The 18,554-nt window shown below is 38.4% G+C and overlaps 1 protein-coding gene across 8 annotated transcripts in view; it reads left to right on the forward strand.

The window, feature by feature from the left end:
• ERC1 (ELKS/RAB6-interacting/CAST family member 1) overlaps positions 1-18,554 on the forward strand; it is a 404,612-nt gene that overhangs the window by 18,026 nt on the left and 368,032 nt on the right. For all 8 annotated transcript variants that reach the window (XM_036761847.1, XM_036761852.1, XM_036761851.1 and 5 more), the window contains exon 3: positions 1,927-2,757. In XM_036761847.1, the coding sequence (XP_036617742.1) occupies positions 2,089-2,757 (669 nt within the window). In that variant the 5' untranslated portion in view covers positions 1,927-2,088. The remainder of the gene's footprint in view (positions 1-1,926; positions 2,758-18,554) is intronic.

An 18,554-nucleotide genomic window follows, 5' to 3' on the forward strand; every position in this document is an offset into this window, starting at 1 on the left:
GGCCCACCTTCCTTATTTCCTCAGTTCAGACTGGGCAAAGCTCGCTGCATTGGTGCTGTGGGTTTGATTTCTGTTAGGTTCTCCAAGGTTCTCTAGGAGGAGGAGAGAGTTAGAGTGGTATATTGAGTTTAAGCCCTGACACACATCTTGCTCCTTTCTCTCTGTTCCTCTGTTGTCCTACAGAGATCTTTTGCAGCCCACCTCAGTGCTGGCTGTCTGTCTTTTTCTACCCATGATCACTGTTGTAGCCCTGCCTCTTTGTTGATGCTGGAAGAATCTTCCACAGCCTGGAGCTGGGGTCTGGAAGGGGGACTGGAATGTGGGATTGGGTTTTGTGTAAGGCTGTGTATTGGATCCCCAAGTCAGCTAGTGCAGCCTTGCTGTTTGTGGGAGGTGAGGAAGAGCCTTCCTGAATGATGTCTCTTATCTATTTCCAGGCAGAGGAGTTTAGGAATCACATTCATTTTGCCACTCAACAGGAAAAGGCCTTTGCCAAAAAGAAAAAAAAATTTCCACTAAGATATAAAGTTGTACAGCCTTGAAAGTCATCTAGTTTAACTTGCACAAAGGATCATCCAGTATGCAGAAGGGCTTTTCTCTAGGTCTCATCATATTTCCAATCCAACAAACATTTCATGAGTACCAAGGTAGCATTTGGGCCGTCTGTTTACCCTCCTTGTCCAGTCATCCATTATGGGTTACAGGATTGTTGCAAACATGCTGAATCCTTCTTGGGTCCATCACATCTTTCTCGAAAGTACAATTAAGAAAGCATACTGTAAAATATCACATCAAAACAATACTGAAATTTATTATGTTTTTGAGAAGAGAACTGAATCAAACTGAACATGCTAAAATAAGGTACCTAAAAATCCTATTATGTTGTCATATCACAGCTGCATCATCAAAAATGGTGTTTCATATTATGCCTTTCTTACATCAAGAAACCATGTTCATTTATACCATGTGAAAAGGAAATTAACTTACAGACCCTGAAAGTCATTAGAGAATTTTGAAAATCATGTTGGTATTCATAGTAGAATTTTAAATGAATGGGAACAATAAGATTTTGGTGAATAGAAGTTTAAAACTTCTTCCATTAACATAATATTCCCACATCTTAATGCTCATGTATTTCACTGATTTCCTTCAAGACTCAGTTGCCACCTTTTTATGCATGGTCTAGTGAAAAAGCACTGTATTTGGAGTCAGGATCTGTTTGAATCTCAGTACTAGCTCTGTGTACTTGGGGAAGTCAAGTAACCTCCGGGCCTAGTTTCCACATCTGTAAAATAAAAGTTTTTGGCCTAGCTCATCTCTAATACCTTTGCAATAAAGCTGGTCACAGCTGTGGTTTTTTTATAAAAAGAAGACAAGAGAAGAGTATCTGGTTTTTCACCTCTGATGTCGCTGGTGTGGAAGCATCAGAGATTAGACAGTAAGTGTACAGCTTGGAGTCAGACTCATAGAAAGGGATCCCCTGAGGGCTACATATTGACTTAGAAAAATCACAGATTAACATTATCTCTGTTATATTGTATTTTTATTTATTTTGCTAAACATTCACTAGTTCCATTTTAATCTTGGCTGGGTCCCAAAATTGACACTCTGCATGTACAGCATGGGGTTAGAAGTTTTTAGCAAAAACAGTGATGGGAATTTTGGGAGGTGGCATTCCTAGAAAGGAGGTGACCTGTTGCTTAAGTCTTATAGAATTCATAGAGATCTCCATAGAGATCTCCCTCTAGCTTTTTGGAATATTACATGATGATTTCTTTGAAAATAAAATAAACTTTTAATTAGTATTTAGATGCCTAGAGGAATTGGTAGTAGGGAATGCTTCTATTTCCCCCTTATTAGTAGAAATGAAAAGTTTTTTAGGGGAAAGCCTGATAACAGAGTTTTTGTGTTTTCCTTTTATTGCAGATACGATTTTAGACATCATGAGCTCATGACTTCAAGAATGGACAACTGGGAATCTATTAGTTCTGATTAGCCTTAAGCTGACTCATAACCATAGAGAAACCTCATCCAGTTCCATACTTTCTGCTTTAAACCTATTTTGACATCTCAGTCCTTTGTGCAGCCATGTATGGGAGTGCTCGTTCGGTTGGTAAAGTTGAACCAAGCAGTCAGAGTCCTGGGCGTTCACCAAGGCTTCCTCGTTCCCCTCGTTTGGGTCACCGTCGAACCAACAGCACAGGAGGGAGTTCTGGAAGCAGTACTGGAGGTGGCAGTGGTAAAACTCTTTCAATGGAAAATATCCAGTCCTTAAATGCTGCCTATGCTACGTCAGGGCCTATGTACTTAAGTGACCATGAAAATATGGGTCCAGATACACCTAAAAGCACCATGACACTTGGCCGTTCTGGGGGTCGGCTGCCTTATGGCGTTAGGATGACTGCTATGGGCAGTAGCCCCAATATTGCTAGCAGTGGGGTTGCCAGTGACACCATAGCATTTGGAGAACATCACCTCCCTCCTGTGAGTATGGCATCAACTGTACCTCATTCACTGCGCCAGGCAAGGGATAACACAATTATGGATCTACAGACACAATTGAAGGAAGTGTTGCGAGAAAATGATCTGTTACGTAAGGATGTAGAAGTGAAGGAGAGTAAATTGAGCTCTTCAATGAATAGCATCAAGACCTTTTGGAGTCCAGAGTTGAAGAAGGAACGAGCCCTGAGAAAAGATGAAGCTTCCAAAATCACTGTTTGGAAGGAACAGTATAGAGTTGTGCAAGAGGAAAACCAGGTTAGTTATTCTATCTGTGTGCACTGAATTCACATATATATATATATATATATGTGAAAAGAAATCACATTTTATTTCCTACTTGTCCTTGTCTTTCGTGCCCTCTTTATCATAGGATTTTTTTGTCTACCTCTGTTTCTTAACTTTTTCCTAAATGCCTCATTTTCTCAAACTTGCTACTTTGTTTCCATTTTCTTAGTCCACTTTATGTCACTTTTCTGCTTATTTTGTTTCTGTTAGATTTTTAGAACTGCCTCTGGCTCTCTCCTTTCAGCATGTTGTGTTTCTCTCAGTTCTAATGAGAATATACCATACCGCAAGCTGTGCCATCCATTGCTTAGAGCAATGTTATCTTCTGTTTTCACAAATGTCCAGAACTAAAGCACTGTGTTTTCCTTTAAAATTCAGTGCAGTACTTTGCGCCATTCTCAGTTGAACAATGTAACATCGAGGACAGTCGTTGAAAATTTAATATTTAATTTCAATATTTGAGTATCAAATGTTTTTTTTTTTAGTGACATTAATAGAATTTGATCTTGAAGATGATTAAACAGCCTTTTTCTTTTGGCTCAATTCATTTAAGTTCAAGAAAAAGAAAAATGTAAAATTTAAACTTATATTTAAAAAAAAGAATTGGCTAAATATTGGAATAATGAGATATTCTAGGTCAAGGACCAAATGTATTATCAATTTCATAAGCTGTTCATTTAGTTCTTGTCTGCCCTTCCAGGTAATATAAGTTATGCTTCATTCATTATTGTATCATTTATCTCTCCTTGCAGATGTTTTATAACATTAAAAGTGTGAGTATATGCTTTAGGATCCCAGTAACAGAAACCTATAACTTCTTTTTAAAAGGTTTTTTGGGAGCAGTCTTTGAATTTGTAAGCCTCAGTGATTTGTTTCTAAAAAGCTAAACCTCCTTTGTGAATTTTTTTAAAGCAGGTGGCTCACTGTTGATATAAATGTTTAAATCACTTCATTTTTAGATAAATTCTGTATTGATTGAGAATTACTTAAATGATTTGTTTGAAACTTCAGCTGGCTTTTGGCATGTTGCTGAGAAGAAGGAAAAGAAGTATTGTAGCGTTCCTGCTTTCTGTAGATATCATGCATGTGTTGTTAAACATAATTTGCAGTTGTGGTGGTTAGCTTTATTCTCCATCATAAATAAATACTGTGTATGTTCAATAATTATATAACTCTGATTTGGTTATTTTAAAGTCAGGCTCTTGAGAAAAAACAATTTCTAGTTTAAAGAAAATTATACTTGAGATAGTTTCCTGCAGTGATTTTCTAGATCAGCTTGTCCTCAGACATACTGACTTTCTCTTGAAGATTTTGTTGGTGCTTTGAAATTCCATTTCTGAAAATGACAAATTTTTCTGAAAGTCCATGACAAGGAAAATGTAATCTACCATTATGTAATGTCAGCTGATGAAAGCAAAGTACCAAAGGCATGGCCACATTACTCCCAAAGCATAAAACATATTCTGTATTTTCTGAATATTCATGTTATAATTTTGAACCATAAAAATCATTATGGTAAAAATCGGGTTAATTTTACAAAAAATGAATTGATAACTTATTACCATACATTACTATAAAGAATAAAGAATCTGCCCTTGCTATATATATATATATATATGTGTGTGTGTGTGTGTGTGTGTGTGTGTGTGTGTATTTTGTTTTGATGATGATGATGATGATGATAGCTAGCATTTATATAGCACCTACTCTGTGCAGGTACTGAGCTAAGTGCTTTACAATTGTCTCATTTGAACCTCACAACAGCCTTGGGAGGTGGGTGCTATTATTATCTTCATTTCACAGTTGAAGAAATAGGCCAACAGGAATTAAGTGACTTGCCCACTATCACAGAGCTAGGAAGGATCTGAGGCCAGATTTGATCTCAGGTCCTGGTGACTTTAGGCTCAGTGCTCTTTCTCCTCTATCACTTTTGTCTGAAAAGGCACAGAATACTTCAGATGTATAGATGTGTGTGTTTGTTGTATATACAGGGCATTCCAAAAGTCTTAGTGCAGCTTTAAGCTTTAGTAGCTTAATATTAGTTTAGTAGCAGCTTATTACAGCGCAGCTAGGTGGCTCAGTGGATAGAGCGCTGGTCCTGGAGTCAGGACAACCTGAGTTCACTTCTGAGCTCAGACCCTCACTAGCTGTGTGACTCTGGACAAGTCACTTAGCCTCTGTTTGCCTATTTGACTAGAGAAGGGAATGGCAAACCACTCCATCACCTTTGCCAGGAAAACCCCAGATGGGAACACAAAGAGTCAGACGGGGCTGAACTCTGAACAACAATGACAGGAGTACCTTGTCATACTAGGTAGGTGTGTGGATTTGTGTCTATAAATGTTTTAATATACTTGTAATTTTGTTGTAAGAAGTTTGAGGTGAGGAATTTCCTCTGTCAGTGCTGATCAGCGCTTCTCTGTTGCACATAGACTTAGAGAGGTGCCTGAGGCTTTAGAGATTAGAGGCATTGTGTATTAAAGGTGGTACTTGAAGCTAGACCTTCTGAGTCCCAGACCAGCTTTCACTCACTTTGGCACACTGCCTTTACCTTACACAGTATAAATCAATAAGAATTTATTAAGTCCCTTTTATGCACCTTGTGCTAGTCATTATGCTAGATATGGACGATACAAATAAAAAAAATGAAATATTCTCTACTCTAAAGGCTCATTCTGATACATATACAAGGTAGTCATGGATGAATACATGGTAGTCATGGGGGGAGGTGATGGGGAGACCATGAAAGGCTATGGCTTGTAGAAAGAGAAGGGGTCTGGGGAAGTGGAGGTGAGGAGGAAAAGGAAATACATTAAAGGGCTGGGGGTGAGAGATGGAACAGGAAATGGAGTGCTGTGGGTGAAGAACAGAGGGAAAGCCAGTTTAGTTGCAATGCGGTGACAGGGAGTGACGTGTAATAAAACTGGACAGATAGGGTTGAAAAGGTTTAAAAGCTAAATGAAACAGTTTGTATTTTGTCCTGGAGACCATATAGAATCCATGAGTTAATGATTGAGTAGGGGAACTGAGTAGTTGATTGAGTGGGTCAGATGCCTAAGGAAAATCTCTCTGGCAGCTGTGTAGGATGGATTGGAGTGCGGTTATTGTGTTTGTCCTTCGTTTTTGAAGAGGACCATGACATCAGGGAAATGATGACGTGACTTGCAGTTGACTTTGATTTCAGGGAGGGAGGGCAAGGTCACCAGCCTCACTTTCTCCTCCAGTGGCATGATATTCATCAGTATGACTGGAGATGGCCCAGGATGCAGTGGGAGACCCTGGCCCTTTTAGGATAAGGCCTCTTCAGGTTCTCACTTTGAGTGAGGTAAGGCCTATTCAGTGAATAGGTCTCTTTAAGAAGTGAGTCAAAGACTTAAGTTAGGAAGATCAATTAAAAGGATGTTGCAATAAGGTAGGTAAGAAGGATGATGACCTAAATTAAGGAGGTAACAGTGAGTAGAGAGAATGGATTGGATGTGAGAGATGCAAAGGTAGATACAGCAAGATTTTGCAACTGATTGGATATGTGGAGTGAGAAAGAGTGATACTGAGACTATTTATGCAAATACACATACATACATTCACTTGCATATATACAAATACACCCAGGTGAGTGTGACATAATGTACAGAGAACTGTTCTTGGAGTGGGGAAGACGTGGGGCCTTTGACACATACCAGCTGTGAGATTAACCTTGGGCAAGGCAGTTAACTTTTCAGTGTCCTAAGTGACACTCTAAAGAATTATAGGTGAGGGCATATACACACACCTCTTATGGGCCAGAGGACCATGTTCTTGCTTGCTTTTTAAAAACTGATTTCGTAACGTTTGTATATTTTGAGTATCTTAGTTCCTAATTATATGTTGTAAGGTATTTAATGGTTAATTATGATGGATGTATCAGGATACCATCCAACTTCAAATGAATTAATTGATTAAAAAAAATCAAGGCCTATTTTAGCCATCTAAATGGCATTTTTTTGAAGTCAAGTAAACAAGCATTTATTAAGTGGCTACTATGTGCCAGGCACTATGCAAAGAAAGGCAAAGACCAGTCCCTGCTCTCAGAGAACTCAGAGTCTAATTTCTTTAATTTTTAGCTCATCTTAACTTTTTAGTGTGGCAAATCTTAAGGAAAATAATGCACATGACAGGAAAATACTAAGTAGGTTTGTTTTTAAGTGGTTTTATTTTCTAAGGACTGATTATGTAGTACTTTTTGTCAAATGGGTGTTTTATATATATATACATACATGTGTATATGTATATATATAAACAGACTGAATTTAGGTCACCAGCTTTGACACTGTTTTTTCTCCTCCTCTCTTCCATGTATGCCTTGGGTGCTCAGAAATTAAAGAGCAAAAAAAAAGTTTTATGCCACGTCTTCAGTAAAATGCCCATTCCTAAGATGGATATTACTATCAGAAGGCTTAAAAATATTGTTAGCATCAAAGAAAAAAATCAGGCATACTCCTTTATATTGAAATAATTTTGTTAATTGTCCTGTTTCGAAATTGTTCATCTCTGCCCCCCCCCCCCATCTTTAGATTGTTTTCAAAGACAGTGCATTTGAATTTAATGAAAACTCTAGGATATTCTCAGTTCTTTGAAAGCAGAGTAGTCCAGGGAATTCTGATGCCAGAAAAGCCATATAACTGCAGAAGGGTGAGCATTGACCTTTCAAGATTTTATCCTCTGTTCTAATTAAACATTTACTGAAGCTGGCAGGGCTTGATTCTTCTTGCATACACTGTAATTACCACTACAAAGCTAAGAGTATGCAACTTTGGGCCAAAAAAGGAAAGGTACAATTTAAAAGTAAAGTTAAAACACTGCAATGAATTGTAGTAACTAGGAATGCTAATTAATAGATTATGGTAAGCCACTGGTGTGCCCTAATTAAACTTTGCATTCATTATATTCTCCAGAGCTTTTATTGGTCCCTCTTCTCTCTCTTTATAAAGAGGTTAGTTTAATGGGATTTACTGTAATTTCCCCATTTTACTTTGGGTCTAAAGATTTTTTTGCTATGTTTTGTCTATTCAGAATACGTAGTCTGAATAGGGCATTGATATCTTGGTCCAGTCATAACAAATTAAACACATTTGCCTGAAATTGCCTGGTGTGTAGTTCATTTTTGCTAAGTTATTGCAGAAGATTGTTTCTAATGTACCCTGCTGTTTTTAGATTATAATTGTCCATTTGTACTTAAACATTCAGATACTGGAAGCTGGTTAGTTTAAGCAATAAATCCTATAACAGAGACTCTCAATTGCATGTTTGTACTGACCAAAGACAAAAATCCAACTAAACCTTGGTTGAACTCGCAGAGCTAAGGCTTTGGAAACATATTCACTTGCATAACTGATTTGTAACTACAAATATTTTTTTCCTTTCTCTGTGATAATACCATATTCTTTTACTTTCATGATGAATACATTCATTAAAAATTTATTATGCATCTTTCATATTTGACTCTGAAGTCAGAGTATATTCTGTTTTAAGTAATTTTATTGTTTGGTAACTGATCAAAAAATTTTTTTTACTAAGTTTTTTTTTCTTTTACAATATCCAGAAATTGTTTTATAAATTAATGTAGTAGTTATATAGATAGTTTTTCTTTTATGGCTTGCTTTCACCAGTTGGGTGCTTTATTTATATACTTAAAGCCTTAACTTGTAGTATAAAAGAGGCCATTTCTTGGATTTAAAGATATAATTCCTTTAAAAAAAATTTTAGTTGATAACTTGTATTTACATCACCTGAGTTTCCTCATGTATCCCTCCTTATAATAGACAATTAAAACAATAGTTTAGCAAAACTAATGAACATATCTAAAAAATCTGACCTTATGTGCAGTGTTCTTCGTCTATAGTCCCTCATGTCCGGAAAGAAAGTGGGGGAGGTAACTTTTCAAAATCTTCCCTGGGGCCAAGGTTCATCATTATTACAATTTCACAGTATTCAGTTTCAGTTATTTTATAGTTGTTCTTTCTATCACCATTTTTATCATCGTGTATATTGTTTTCTGGGTTTTACTTATTTCATTTTGCATCAGCTTGTAGAGGTTTTTCCATGTTTCTCTGTATTCATTATATTCGCTGTTTCATAGACTACAATAATGTGCCATTACATTCATGTTACTTAGTCAGCAGGCATTTTATTAAGTGCTTTCGGTGTGCCAGGCACTATGCTGAGTGTTGGGGGCACAAAACCCCTTGAGGAGTTTACATTCTAACTTGGGGAGACAATAGGCAAACAACAATTATATACATGTGAAAGATAGAGTGATGGATGGTAATCTCCGAGGGAAGGTACTGGAATAGGGAGAAAGGGAAAGGGGGAATAGAAAGTTGTGTTGTAGGATGTGGGAAATGATCTGAGACCCGGAGGAAGCCTTGGAGCCAGAATGTAAAGTTGAGGAGGAGATGGGGAAATTACAAAGAGGCTAGGGTTTGAGGGGAAAGAGAAGAATTCGGTTTTGGAACATCGAGTTTGAGATCTTTATGGGACATTGAATTAGAGAGGTCCAAAAGGTACTTAATGATGTATGACTTGAGTTCAGGAGAGAGGTTAAGACTGGATATATAGATCTCAGAATCATCTACGTACGGATGATAATCGAACCTATGGGATCTGATGAGATTGCCAAGCAAAATAACTTAGAGGGAGAAACGTGTTTAGGACAGGCCCTGTGGGGATATCCGCAGTTAAAAGAGTATGATCTTATGAACCAAATGAAGATCCAGCAAAGGAGATTGAAAAGGAGCAGTAAGACAGGTAGAAGGAGAACCAGGAGAGATCAATGCCATGAAATCTTAGAAAAGGAGTAGCCAGAAGAAAAGATAGATCAACAGTGTCAAAAGCTGCAAGGGAGGTCAAGAAGGATGAAACTTGTGAAAAGGTCATTAAATTTGACAACTAAGAGATCACTGATGACTTTGGAGAATATACTTTAAGTTGAATGATGAGGTCAGAGGCCAGATTGCAAAGCTTTTAGAATCAAGTGAGAGGGGAAGGTAGTACAGTATACCTAGGTAAAGGAGTTTAGCTGAGAGGGGGAGGATGCATATAGATCTGTAGCTATCAGAGATGGTAAGATCCATGTATACCTTAGTTTGTTTAGTTATTAATTATTTAGTGGATAATTTCTGATATCTTCTTTTTTTCCCCACTTTCCACTCTTTTTAAAAAGATTTTTTACATTTCATTTTACATTTCTGCTGGCTGTCCCCTGTACCTGAATTCTCCTCCTTATCTCCATCTCTTGATTTCTCTGTCCTTCAGGTACCAGCTAAAATCCCACCTTCTTCAAGAAGTATTTCCTCTTAATTTTAATTCCTTTCCAATAAAACGATCTCTACATTACTTTGTCTATATTTTTGTTTGTATATAATTGATTGCTTGTTGCTTCCTACTCTGGCTTCCATGCTTTGTGGAAATGAGAACTGTTTTTTTTTTCTTTTATCTGCAGCATTTGGCACAGAGCTTTTTTCCTTTCTCTTAGTGTTATATTTTTTTTTTTAAAAAAGAGGAATGGTGGTTGTATTTCGTCAAAAGCTTTTTTAGCATCTATTGATAGAATCCCATGGTTTTGACTATTTTTGGCTCTTACATGTTATGTTTACAATTTTCCTTATATTGATCTTACATCACATACCTGGTACAAATATAAGCTGGTCATAATATATAACCTTTTAAATATATTGTTGTAGAGCCTTTGCTAGCATTTTTATTTAATATGTTTACATTGATATTTATGAGGGATATTGACGTATAGTTTTCTTTCTCTGCTTTGTCTTTTTACTTTAGTTTAAGTGTTGAGACTATTTGTAGCAGAGGACTCCTTTTCTTATTTTCAAATAGGTTCATATAAAGTGCAATTAATTGTTCTTTAAATGTTTGAAAGAATTCATGTATAAATCTGTCTGGTTCTGGTTTTATTGTTCATTTATGGCTTGTTCACTTTTTTTTTCCAATAACTCATTTATTTAAATAGTTTACTTCCTCTGTTAATTTAGGTATTTTATATTTTTGTAAATATTCATCCATTTCATGTAAGTCAGCAGTTTTATTGGCATGTAATTGGGCAAAATATTTTTGATAATTTCCTTTATTTTATTTTCAATTTTATATTTTCATTTTTCATAAAACATCTCTCTTTTTCAAAAATCAAACTCTTTTTTTCAAAAAACAAAGTTTATTTAATTTTGTTAACTTTATTGACTTTTTCAGAAATTCTACTTTAATGTTTTATTAGGGTTATTTTTTTTATTAGTTTTTAAAAATCATTGCTTAATTTAATTATCTGTTCTTTCTTTTGTTGATGAGATATAAATGTTTCCCTAAGAACTGCTTTGGCTTTGGTACATTATTTTTGATAAGTTTTGTATGTTGTTTTATTATTTAACCTTTCTTCAAAAACATTTTGTTAAATATAATTTTTATTACATTGTGGTAGGTAAGGTATAAATTAACTATTTCTTCCTCTCTGATTTTTTGAAGTTTTCATTTCCCTAGTTCATTATCCATTTTTGTAAAGGTACAAGCACAGCAAGAAATGTAAATTCTTTTCTGTTCCCATTGAATAATCACCAGTTAGCTATCATTTCTAACTTTTCTAAAGTTCTTTTCACATCCTTTATTTCTTGTGGGTTTTTTTTTGTTGGTTTGTTTAGGTCTAAAAGAAGTATATTGAGGTCCCCTACTATTAGAGTTTTACTATTTCTTTGTCCAGTTGGATTAACTTTTCCTTTAAGTAATTAGATGCTTTATCATTTAGTGCATATATAAAGTATTGAGATTGGTTTGTTTTCTGTGGATCTTTGAGGCATAATGTAGTTTCCTGTTTTATCTCTTTTTATTTTTGCCTGGTCAGAATTCATGATTACTAAACCTGTTTATCTGAAGCAGTGAAGATTTTACTCCAACTCCCAATTTTAACTCTGTGTGAATCTTTTATTTTTTAACAATTTTTGTAAAATTAACAGTAAACAGTTGTAAAATGTTGTTGAAGCCTATTTTCTAACTCTTCCTTTCCTCTTCATTTTTGTCAGTGAGTTCATCTCATTCATGTCTGTGTTTGTGATTGTCAGTTTTATATTGCTAAGAAGTTTTCTTAAGACTTGTTGTTCAGTTGTGCCTGACTCTAACTACATGTACCATAGTACACCAGGCCCTTCTGTCCTCCATTTTTAGCATTTTTATACTGTCCATGGAGTTTTCTTGGCAAAGATACTGGAGTGGTTTTACATTTCCTTCCTCAATGGATTGTCATAACTCTCCACTATGACTTGTCCATCTTGGGTAACGCTACACGGCATAGCTCGTAGTGAAATATGCAAGCCCCTTTTCCACAAGACAGATCCAGGAGGGGTTGCTTAACACTAGTGAAAGATATTTGAAGGTATCTGTTTCTGTTGTGGTCTCTCTCTTTTATACCCCTTGGCCCTCCCTTTATCACAGATTTTTACCCTTCCTTCCTTCCTTCCTTCCTTCCTTCCTTCCTTCCTTCCTTCCTTCCTTCCTTCCTTCCTTCTTTCCTTCCTTTTTCCTCCCTGCTTCCCTCCCTCTCTCTCTTTTTCTTTCCCTCTTTCCCTTCCTTCCTTCCATATAATTATATTAATATTTCTTGTTGCTGGATGGAGATTCTTTCTGTTTTTTACCTTCTAAGTTTTGTGAAATTCAGTTCTTGGGTAAGATTTACCTCTCTCTATTCCAAGTTATTAATTGTCTTTGCTCTTCTTCCCTCTGTACCTGCTGTTCCCTCCCCTTTCTCCTTCCTTCCCTAGTTTCCTCTCATTTCCCTCTGAGGTCATCACAATAGAGTAGAATACCCCCCAGGAATTTTGCATTTCTTGTTTTCAGGTACTCTTGTAGTTCTTCTGGCCAGTACACACTTTTCTCCTAGACTTTGGACACATGTAGTTAGTGTTTGCCTGTTAGCTTCTCACAGTCCAAGGCATTTCTTTATAGCATTTTCTTCTTTTTACTCATATCTGCAGTCTCAGTTCCTGCATTGAGGCTTTGTGTTTGTGTCACTTTCTTTCTGTACTCTTGGATGATAAGTGCAGGCAACAGTTGTTCTTCGATGTGGTAGCTAAGAGTAGTTGTTTTTGCTTAGTCATTGCAGTTGTGTCCAACTCTTTGTGCCCCATTTGGGGTTTTCTTGGCAAAGATACTTGTGGTTTACCATTTCCTTCTCCAGCTCATTTTACAGATGAGGAAACTGAGGCAAACAGGTGACTTGGCCAGGGTAAGTGTCTGAGGCCAAATTTGTACTCAGGAAGATGAGTCTTCCTGATTCAAGGCCTGGCACTCTATCCAGTGTACCACCTAGCTACCCAAGAGTAGTACTGGATTCAACTTTTTGCATCCTTCTTGATTTTCTTAATCTCTCTGCAGCCTTTGACACTACCAGTCACACTCTTCTCTTTGATATTCTCTTCTCCCTAGATTTTCTGGATACCACTTCCTTGGTTCTCCTACACATCTGATTGTTCCTTCTCAGTTTCCTTATCTAGATCTTTATCTAGGTCATGCTCATTAACATTTGGTGTCCCACCAGACTTATGTCCTAGTCCTCTTATCCCTCTATACTTCTCCACTTGGTGATCTCATTAGCTCCCGATTTAATTATCATCTCTATGATGATGATTCTTAAATCTATGTATTCAGCCCTAACCTTTCTGCTTCTCTCAGATCTCTCATTTCCAACTCCTTTTCAGATATCGCACTCTGGTTGTCCTGCAGAGATTTTCAATTCATCGTGTCCAAAACTGTATTCATTACTTTTCCCCTTAAAACCTCCCTCCCACTTCTACCTTCCTGCCTACTGTATAGGATACCTAGGAGTTATCTTCAGTCCTTCACTGTCTCTCATGCCTTCTACCCCTAACCTCTGTCTAATCTGTCGCCAGGGCCTATCAATTTCCCCTTTGCAATGTCTTGTATGTATTCTTCTCACCTCTGATATTGCCACCACTCTAGTGCTGGCCCTTATCCTTTACACCTGAACTATTGCAGTAAACTGCTGGTGGGTCTGCCTGCCACAGGTTTTTCCCCACTTCAGGCCATCCTCCATTCAACTACCAACTTGAAGTTCTGGTCTGACCATGTCACTTCCTTATTCATTAAACTCCTGTGGCTCCCTATAACTTCTAGGATCAAATGCAAAATTCTAGTCACCTTCTACCTATCTTTCTAGTATTCTTATAGTCTTTACTCCCCTTTTCTCAACAAACTCTTTGGTCCAGTAACATTGGCCTCCTTACTATTCCCAGAACACAGTGCTCCATCTCTCAGCTTTGGGCATCTTCTCTGACTGTCTTCCATGTCTGTAATGCCCTTCCTCTTCATCTCTGTCTCTTGGCTTCCTTCAAGTCTTAACTAAAATCCTACCTTCTACAGGAAGCCTTTCCCAACTCCTCTGAATTATAGTGCCTTTCCTCTGTTATTTTCTGCTTATCCCATACATAGTTTTTTTTGTTTGTTTTTTTTGGAGAGGGGAAGGCAGGGCAATTGGGGTTAAGTGACTTGCCCAAGGTTACACAGCTAGTAAGTGTGTCAAGTGTCTGAGGCCGGATTTGAACTTAGGTCCTCCTGACTCCAGGGCCTGTGCTGTACTCACTGTGCCACCTAGCTATCCCTGTACATAGTTTTTTGTACTTAAGTGTTATCTTCCCGAATTAGATTGTGATCTCCTTGAGGGCAGGGACTATCTTTTGCCTTTCTTTGTATCCCTAGGGCTTCCTTCCTGCAGTGCCTGGCACATAGTAGATTCTTAATGACTGTTGTCTTTTATCCTCCAAGAGGACCAAAATGACATCACTAGGTTGGGGTCAATGTATAGTGTGTCCAACTGTGGCTGATCAGACCAGTATTATTTTGGAAGGCTATACTACAGGTCAGGCACAAATAGTCCATATGAACATTTGGAGTGGAGATGTCTCTATATTTGCATATCTCACATTTCTTTTCATCTACTTCAATTCTGCTTTGCTCATAGGGCACAGGGCCCTCTTTAATGCCAGCACACCATACTGAACAGTCCTGTGCCAGTGTTTTCCATCTCACAATTAATTCTAAAAGTTCTTCAGAAAGCCCTTGAAAGTATCCTCCTTGTATCGCTTCTTCTGAACTACATGTGAGCACATACCTTGTGTGAATTCTCTGTAAAATAGTCTTTTAGGTAAATGTACATTTGGTTTTCAAACAGTGTGGCCAGCCCATCAGAATTGTGCTCTCTGCAGTTGAATTTGAATGCTTGGCAGCTCAACTTGAGAAAGACCCTCAGTGTCTGGTACCTTATCCTGCCAGGTGATCTTCAAAATCTTCCTAAGACAATTCAAAGGGAAGCGATTCAGTTTCCTGGTGTGGCACTGGTAGACTGCACATTTCACAGGCATACAACAAGGAGGTCAGCACAGTGGCTCTGTAAAGCTTCAGTCTGGTAGGCAGCCTAGCACCTCTTCTCTCCCACACTTTTCTTCGGAGCCTCCCAAACACTGAGGTACCTCATCATCTGTGTGTACATCTCAGGAAAATATATTGCCAAGGTAAGTGAACTTATCCAGAGCATTAAAAATTTCTCCGTTTCTGTAACCTCCCTTCCTTTGAACTTCTGGGCCCCTGTGCCTGCCCCGAGGCTGCTGGTCTCAGTGGACTTGGGGCTCCCTGGCAGGGTGGCACTGGCTTACCCAGGTAAGGAGGATGGTGCCAGCTTGAAGACGCTGGGCATTATTGCTACTTTGTCCTCTGAGAACAGCCGCCTGGGCCAATGTGGGTATTGTCAATGTGGGAAGAAAGTTTATGAGTTCAGAGACTGGCCCAAACAAGAAATGCATGTTAACCCCCACCAATAATCCGGGAGACCTGGACTGCATCTTCATCCTCATTGTCCTCTTCCTTCTTGTAGGGGGTACCTAGGTTGGGGGAGTGTAGGGTCATTTGATCAGATCTGGCTATCTTTGCTCCCAGACTTAGGTCCATCTGAGAAGTTGTCACCCAAGGAAATGCAAGTGGCAGTCAGGGCTTGGAGCCTGGGCTTATGGTGTAGCTTGTCAGAGTTTTCTAGAAGGGAAAGGGCCCCCTGACTTGCTGGTGCTTTGGCTTCATAAGTCCAACTGTTGTCCCTTCTGTTCCCCCCAAAGGATTCTTCTGACAATAAAGCCCAACCCAGCCTCAAAAAAAAAAAAAAAAAAGCTTGTTGACTGGTTGACAGTAGGAATTGCTAGGTTTTAGCTCAATGTCCTAGAGTTAGATTTTGGTGTTTGTTCCTTTTCTTTCTCTTTCTGGCACAAATTGGAATCAGCATTTAGCTTTGTCCACTGCTGTGTAGGCATGACTGGTCCCACTCACATATTGCTTATTGTGCTAGTAATAGGCTCCCTGGGGAGAACTACGTGTTCTGTATGTACTACCTGCCAGAGGCAGCTGGTGTTGCAGTGGACAGAGTTCTCGACCAGGAGGCAGAGGAAGACCTGAATTCAAATTCAATCTGAGACTTACTAGCTATATAAGTTGTTCTCAGCAAGTCACTTAACCCTTGTTTGCCTCAGTTTCCTCAGTTGTAAAATGGATATAATAACTGTGTCTATATTGCAGAGTTATGAGGAGCAAATGAGATAATATTTGTAAATTGCTTATGCCTTGGCACATAGGAGGCACTATATAAATGCTTATTTCCTTCCCTTCCCCTACGCCCCTTTCTGAACCTTTGTCCTGCCGTGGCTTAGGCATGGACTACCTTGGCTCTGGGTTGCCTGAGTACTGTGCTGCTGTGTGCCAGGCCTGCCCTGTTCCCAGTTTTTCTGTGGGAAGAACTGTGTTTTTTTGGTTTTTTTTTGAGCCTTCTAGGCTCTGAATTGCTGGAGTGTTGCACGCTGTATTTCCTTAATGCTAGTCTGGCCCAGTCTCCTATCATAACCTTCACTGGTGTTGCCTGCATCCTGTGTTCTGTGCTCCCTGTGTACTGGTACACCACTGCTGGGCACTGATCTTACGCTGTGTCTCTGTTGGGGCTGTCTGGCCCTTAGCTGCTTAGGTACTAAGCTGCTAGGTTCTGTGTACCTTGCTGCCTGGGTGTTTGGCCTTTTTTTTCTTATTCTTCCTTTGTTGGGTCTCCCTGGCTGCTGTGCTTCTGATTTGGTCGTGTTTTCTCCTGGTCCGCTAGAAAGTTGCTTAGGCATAGAGTTGCCTGGGTAATGAGCTGCTTGGGTGCTGGTCTCATCTTGTTTTTTGGTGTGGGTCTCTGCTTTGGCTTTTGCTTGTCTTAGTTTTTCTCCATTTCAAAATTCCTAAAGTCTTAAAAATTCTGGAAGTCTTTGTTCGATCATGGGCTGGCTGGAGGAACTTGTAGATGTTTCTCTTTGGTTTTCTTTTTCATTGTTCCCTTTTTTTATTTTTAGAGCTTTTCTAGCATCTGTATGAGGGGACCTGGGCTTCTCTGTACCTCAACATGCCCGATATTTTCACAGTTCCTTTCTGTAGGTCCTTATTTTTAACTGTGAATTTTTTACATTTTAGCTACGTTTCTTTCTTTTTTTAGTTATTTTTATTTTTCCTTGATCTGGGAGCTTAGGGTTTTGGCTATAATATTCCTGGGAGTTTTCCTTTTGAGATTTCTTTCAGGAGTTAGCCAGTGAATTCTTTCTATTTTGCGTTTTCTTTCTTTCTAAGAGAACGTGGCAGTTTTCTTTTATGATTTCTTGAAAAGATTTCTAGGGTATTTTTTTTTTTGGTCTTATTATACCATTTTAGGAAACATCTTTTTTAAGAGTTCAAAAAGGAGATGTAATAGTCAAGCATATCTCCAGTGACCTAGGTGCCTGGTAAAACGGACGACAGTGTCCCCAACAGATATTGGGTGGTTTCAAGCAGGAGCATATTTAAGGGAGAAAATAGTGAGTTATGTTTGGGACAAGTTGAGCTTTCAAGCTCATAGGACAGACACCAAAATAGAGGTGTTAAACAGACAGTTAAAGATTTTGGACTGGAGTTCAGGACGTGGAGTAGGGTTGAGAATAGTTTTCTTAAAGGTAATAATTGAATCTATAAGACTGGTACAAATGGTACTTAGTTCTCAGATTGAGAGAAGAGACCAGGTCCTGTATAGAGTCTTGGGGTATATCCAGATAATCTTGTTTACCATAAAATAGGGTTCCTAGAGGGCAGGGACAATGCTGTTTTTGTCTGTATGTTTACCTTAGCACACTATTGATATCATCCTTTCAGTGACCTAGCTTAATAACCTCTGAATCTAGACCCTACCATATGCAATCAGTTGTCAAGTCTTATCCCATTTTCTCACAGTAATTATTATAATAGCATCATAATTAATCTCCTTACTTTTCTACTCTCTTGCACCTCCAGTCTGTTCTCCACATAACTTAAACGCAAAGATAACCGTGTGTTGCTTCCCTCCAACAAAAAAACAAACAAAATCTTTAGTGGCTCCTTACAGACTCTATGACAAAATATAGACTCCTCCATTTGGCATTTGAAGCCCTCCAAAATCTGGTTCCTGCTTTTCCAGACGTACTTCATTTTACTCCCCTTCACACACACTGCATTCCAGTTAAACAGGCCCTGATGCCTGAGTACTGAGTATAATAATCACTCTCCCATATCTCTGCTGTTGCACAGGTTACTTCCCATGACTAGAATGCATTCCCTATTGACCCCTCTGCCTCTTAGAGTCTATAGGTTAGGTGTTGTTACCTCCTACTAAGCCTTTTCTAATTCTCTCCAGATTGTTAGCTCTT

Source organism: Trichosurus vulpecula, chromosome 5 (assembly GCF_011100635.1).
Source record: "Trichosurus vulpecula isolate mTriVul1 chromosome 5, mTriVul1.pri, whole genome shotgun sequence".
Taxonomy (NCBI): Eukaryota; Metazoa; Chordata; class Mammalia; order Diprotodontia; family Phalangeridae; genus Trichosurus; species Trichosurus vulpecula.